We start from the raw sequence: 6366 nt of genomic DNA on the forward strand, positions 1-6366 counted from the left end.
AAACTGGACTAGTCACAATAATGAATATTGCAAATGCAGAAATATTTGTTACATTTTTACATACAACACGTCCATTTAGTCACGTTTACACTGACATCAAAATACAGTCACAGACCATTGAATATCACATTGACAATGACATAAAATAAAAGAACCACAAATATAGTGAAGACAGATATTCTGTGCAATGCTTACAGTAAAAACCTACTGTTTGATGTTATTCAAGCATTCCACCTCCTATTTATGAACATGATCTGCTGCCATGTTTGAATCAAAGGGAAAACATTTTTTTCTCTTTAGGAAATCTTAAGGTAAGACGGATGTTCCAAAGGGCCTGTTTAACCAAAATGAAATTGTGATCACTTACTCACCTTCATGTCATACCAAACCTGTATGAAATTGTTCATGGAGCTCCATTCTATACAATAAAAGTGAATATGTGATCAAAATATAGATTTGAAAGGACAGAAGGGTAAATAAATGAAGATCATTTTCAGTTCTGAGTGAACTAGCCCTTAAAGACATCCAAGGAAACACAAACAATACTTACATCACTCCCTTAGTCAGCACCAAGTGTTGTCACATCTATTTGTTGGGAAAGCGCGTTAGGCTCCGTCTCTCTGAGCATCTTTCTTTTCCTTCTTGTCTGGATTGCATTGGATTTATTAGACAAAAAGTAGTAAAATACACTCATTTGTCAAGGATAAACACAAAAAGTTTAAATAAACATATTTCCATTGTGGTCCTTGATGTAATGCACAACTTCACTAACTATGGTGACAGGTTACTTTGGTAAAATACAATAATACAATTTAACCCAACATACATTACTACATCATTCTATTAACAAGCTTTTAACTTTTGTGCTAAAATCAACTGCATTTAAAATACTTTTGATGTTAACAGGCAACTTATTCAACTCTTTAGCACCTGAATATTTTAAACATTTTAAAACAACTTAATGTAATATCCATCAGACTCTGCCTAGTATTATAAGTATGTAACTCATTGTTGACACATCCTTCTCCCTCTCTTTTTCTTTTCTTTTTGAATGTCCTCTGCTTCAGGTTCTTCACCTCTCTCTATGCCTGGGTCGTGCTCCTGTGTCCTCTGCTGACAATCAATGTTATCCTGGCTAGACATGTTACCTGACACAACGTACAAATAGTGCTATACAATCAACTACAAATAAAATGACTTAAGAGAAACAGTATCTTACTAAAAAAATTAAATGGACAATATTAAACTAAATAATAACAAAAGGAACAGATCAGAGAGATCTTTAACAAGGTGGTTCAAGTATAAAATATAAAGCTGAATACCAATCAATTACAAATAAAATAAAAACAAGATTTTCTTATTTGAAAAATAAATAAAATTTTAATGGAAAATTTAAAATAGGTTTACAAAATAAACATTAATTTTTGACAAACTAACTCAACTTTTCATATCACCTCAATATTCCAATTTACTCCTTGGAATTTGTGTTTCCTGGCTTCTCTGCAGGAAAAGTTGTTTATGATATCACTAAAAGATATCTGACAGGCAATTTTGTTATTAATACTAATTAGTGCAAGTCCAGTCTGTCTTTCTTGAGCCATGGAAGAGTTTTTGATCGGTTTGAGTTTTGAAAAGCTGGAAAGAATGTTATTTTAAGTCTTTCCCCGCCGGCCTTTAAAAAAAACAGTTGCCAGCCAGCGCCAGCGTTTTTTTTACATTTTCCCTAAATTTTTATAGCTCACAGTACTTTTTCTGTAATTAATTTATGGACAAACAATATATCAAATGAAAGAACGGAGTCTCTGCTTTCAAACAAAATAAACTAAATTGTATCTTATTTGTCCTTTTTTATTATGACCCCATAGATATGGGTTGGTTTCTTCAAAAATGCATCACTTTGATTAAACAGCTGAGATAATTAAAATATTTTCGTCAAATACTCCACCCAGATTACACTTAAAACAATCATTAAAACAGATCAAATATAAACTTTCTAGGTTCAGAGAATTTTTCCAAAGGTGTGTAACAGCGCCACCTGCTGTATAACAGTACAAACACTGATTGCGTTATAACTCGTCAATGGTGGGGAAAGAATTAACATTAAAAAATCGATTTTAACAACAAGAAAGATATGTCCTCTCTTGTGATATTATTGAGTTAAAATTCTTCATTCAAATTTAATTATGTAAATCAGAAATACTCTAGCTGTGCATGTATGCTGCTGCAGCAGCAGGTTAACATTTTAAGCATTTTGTATCATTACCCATATCCATCGAAATATTATATAAAAAAACGATGTCATGAAATGGCCCCAGAGTACATGAAATGACATCGTTTTTTTATTTAATATTTCAACGGATATGGGTCATGATACAAAATTTTGGGGACCCCGTGGTGGCCACGGGGGCCCTAAGCAGCCATGAGTTGGAACATCTCCAGGCCGCCCCAACAAATTCTTGTGGAAGGTGGTCCATGCTGCTTTCTCCATCTCTTGTCTAAGGGGTCCTGATGCCCTCCTGGTTAGGCTGTGGGGCATTAGCATTAGGCTCTCCTGCCTCAAAGCCATGGTTAATCCGGTTCCTGACATGATTGTTATTGTTGTGGTGGGGATCTTGTAATGGCTGTGGGGCATCGCCTCCAGCCCAATATTCATTCTCTCTTAGTCTGGGAGCTTGACGTTGCTCTACAGCAGGTGGGGGCGGGTCTTGTCGTCCACCAAGCCGGGACCAATGGATTGCATGTTGTATAACTGCATGAGCACCTCCATACATGAAGACCTGAAGAAAGCAATGGTGTGATTGCTTAAGTATGCTGTTTATTCTAAAATATCCTGAAATAAATATATTAAATTAATTTCCATCCACTCTTACAAAGATGGCTCCTGCAATAACAAGAAGCACAGGTATCTGGAGAGTGATTGGCAGGTCTTTCAGCAAAGCTCTCAGAAATTCACTGATACCCTGCCCGATGTGCTTCAGTGGATCGGTGATAAAGTTTGTTATTGTGACTGTGATAGCCTAAAAACAAACAAAAATTGGATATAACATACATCCCCGCTGACAAAAATAAAGAGACCATCTCAAAGACCATTTTCACTACTGACAATATTTCTCCCAAATTTCAAACATAAATATTGTTTCTATCTGCATTTCTTTGCAGAAAATGAAAACTGGAGAAATTGTCTGTATTTTTGCAGACCTCAAATACTGCAAAGAAACACTTTATATGCACTGTTAAGCAACACAACAGTTATATTTCTACATGTATTAACGAAAAGTTAAAGTTTTATGATAACCTCGATTTTTTATCACAGTTTTCATGTGTCTTATCTATTATTAAGTTTTGAAAACAGACATACAAACCTTAATTGGAGGTACAAGTAAAATTGGGTTCACCACCAGGAGTTCATAGTACTTTTTACACGGATCATCTTGAAGTGTCCATGTATGTCTATACCACTCTGAATCAAAATAAAACAATTCAAAGATTGAACATCGTGACCTGTTTTAGTAGTTCAATTCAGATTACTTCATACATAATAATAAATGGGCATCCCTCAGAATAGTTTCTCTTGTGTATTACTATAAGCAAAAGTTATTGTGACAGAATGCAAACGTTTACAAAGGAATGCTGTCAAGCAGGGCGAAAATATTGCTACCTGTCCCCTAAAGGGCCTCATAGAAATGTCATAAACAAAGCATCTCACCTGACAAACTATCCATCCAGTTCATCTGTTTAACCCAGTACATTTTGCATTGAAGCTTTCCATCTGTACAACATTCTTCTGGTGCTCAGCAAATGCAAGCTAGCAAAAAAAAGATTTACAAAATGATTCAACTCAAACACACATACATAGGTTTCTCCACCTAATGGTCATCTGTTCATTAAAAATGGCATAATTATAACACGTCAACATTTATAGTAGTGGATCGCTTTTCACATCTAATGTAAAAAACATATACATTTTTACCATATAAAGATGGAACCAGTTCCATATCACACTTATAAAAAAGGATACGGCAAACATTCTTCTGAACTGGATGAACCATGACACCAAACACCATACTTCAGTGCAGATAACAGCGGTGATTATAAGAACGCACAATAAAACCTGTAGAAATAAGAAGAGTAAAGATATATTACCAAGTTAAATGTAATATTTTGGTCCAACTCTTTAGATGAGAAAATCTAAGAAAATCTTCAAACTTCCACAAGACTTGATAAAGACCTTCAAGACAGTATCTAACTCCACATAAAAAGTGTCTTCAAATCGCCACTTCCAGGCTTCAGGGTCATGGTGTTTAAATTTCACCAGAATTTGACTGAGAGCCTCATCCATGGCTCCAGTGGTCCAGTCAGTGTCTTCTCTTAAAAGCTTACTGAACTCTGACACCGTCAGCTTGGACAGTTTCACCTCAGCGTCATAATGCATATGTTTGTTTGCATCATCAGGCTAAAGAGGAAACAGTAAATGTTATACATTTCAATATTGTGCTGAGGAACATAATATCAATTCCTCAAAGATGATGGATAAACATACCAGACCAAGTTTAGCAGTTTCTTTAAGAAGCTTTGCAAGGAAACGTCTGAATACTGGAACACATCTTGGCTGTGGGAAGTTGGTGACCTCCTTCTTTTTGTGTTCATCAACCTACAGAAGAATGAGAAATATTAATATAACATACATGTGCTCCTCTTAATCACCAAACCATCTTTATATTAACTGTCTTACTGCTAAATGGATCGAAATTATAATGACTGCAACTGTGAAACAAAAAATGCTTATTTTTTTGTTCAAACATTATTTAAATCACGGCTAAAGTATTTCCCGTCTCTATTCACACAGGTCTACATAAACCAAAAGTGCAAGGGCACAGCCCTGTTTAAAAAAGGTTAGTACTTCAAGAAATATCACTGTATAATATTAATATTAATAATTCTTTTCACCTGTTTTTGCAAAATACTGAGTGTATCCGTGCACTCAGAGACATCAGGACACTTTGGCAGTTCACAGGAGTCTGAGCTAAACTCTCTTCCTTTGGTTGGCAAATTTGTGTAACTTGCTGACTGTGAAACATAAAAACAAGGTTTGACGATGAGTCTTGTAAGAAGTTTGATTTCGTTTACAAAATAAACTTGCCAAAAAAACTTAACTTTACCTCTGCGGGTTTTCTCATGCGTTTGGTTGTTGGCTCATAATTCAGCATGTCATATGGATCGATCCATTCATCGCCGTCGTTATTAATATTTGCATGGGAAATAATAAAAAGTCCACAAATAACAAATAGAGTCCAAAGCCAAATCGACGAACATCCAGGTGCCTTCATGATTAATACGTTTACTTAGCAGACATATCAAAGACTAGTCTTCATCGATTCGATTATAATAAGCAAAAAGTCAATAGGAAACTGTGCGTAACGAAAGTAGGGGGAGTGCCGAAAGGTCTTTTCAATTGGACACGAAAGCTCATCATCTTTAACGCTATTGGCCTTCGTCTAAAGCTACTTTTTCACTGTGGTGTTTTTTTAAATAGAAAACCGATAATCTGCAGTTGATTTATTAAGATAGTTCCTTGTTTAATTTGTGATTTCTCCGTTTGCGCCACCAAGAACAGCTTGATGGTAGCAAATGCACCTCAAATTTTGGTTACAATTCATAATGGGCATCCTTGGTCTGATAAATTTCGAGACCTATCATTTTGATCTCACGTTTAACATTGAATCTAACGAAAACTGCAATAGAGGGTCATCGCAATTTGAAGTGATGTTTGCAACTCTGTGTACACGATTCAATGTTCATATGTCTTATGATAACAAAGTCATGATCACTGATCATCGAGGTATGTTGTGCCAGAGAAATGTTTGTCTATTTTTTTGAAGAGGTCATATTTTGATTTTACATATTTTATTAAATAAAGTTCAAGACCCGGCTCAGATTCAAACCCAGACTCTAGCTCAAATATGTCCTGGGAAAGTGCACCCCCATCTCACAAACATAAAACCTTTAATGATACATCAGTCCTCATAATAAATCCTGTCTTATGTATAAATTTAAGATCTTTAAAATTGAAATGGGTTGTGAGCCTCAATGAGCCTAAAAAAAAACGTTGTCTGCTTTCCTTTATGGGATCTTACCAATATCCTTCCTGTAACATGCTGATATAGTGATCCAATGTCAATGTCGAGATCTCTCCTTCCTCTCATCTTCAGCTGATAAGATGGTCACATTATGGGCGTATCAGCCATAATCTACACCATTCTGCTGAAAGAAGCTTTAAGAAATAGCACAGAAATATTATGAATATGTCGGGGTGTGTTTGTTTGTATTTTTTTGTAACTTGCTCTATTGTACTCGCATTACTGTAAA

General features: G+C 35.3%; 1 protein-coding gene across 1 annotated transcript; it reads right to left on the bottom strand.

Moving 5' to 3' along the window:
* Positions 1 to 2495: 2495 nt before the first annotated feature.
* LOC130430667 (chloride channel CLIC-like protein 1) lies at positions 2496 to 5327 on the bottom strand. The gene is given in 10 exon segments (XM_056759816.1): positions 2496 to 2777; positions 2871 to 3017; positions 3363 to 3460; positions 3707 to 3739; positions 3742 to 3805; positions 3971 to 4111; positions 4229 to 4453; positions 4541 to 4651; positions 4948 to 5067; positions 5160 to 5327. Coding segments are annotated over 10 exon segments (1389 nt in total).
* Positions 5328 to 6366: the final 1039 nt, after the last annotated feature.

Source organism: Triplophysa dalaica, chromosome 10, assembly GCF_015846415.1.
Source record: "Triplophysa dalaica isolate WHDGS20190420 chromosome 10, ASM1584641v1, whole genome shotgun sequence".
NCBI lineage: Eukaryota > Metazoa > Chordata > Actinopteri > Cypriniformes > Nemacheilidae > Triplophysa > Triplophysa dalaica.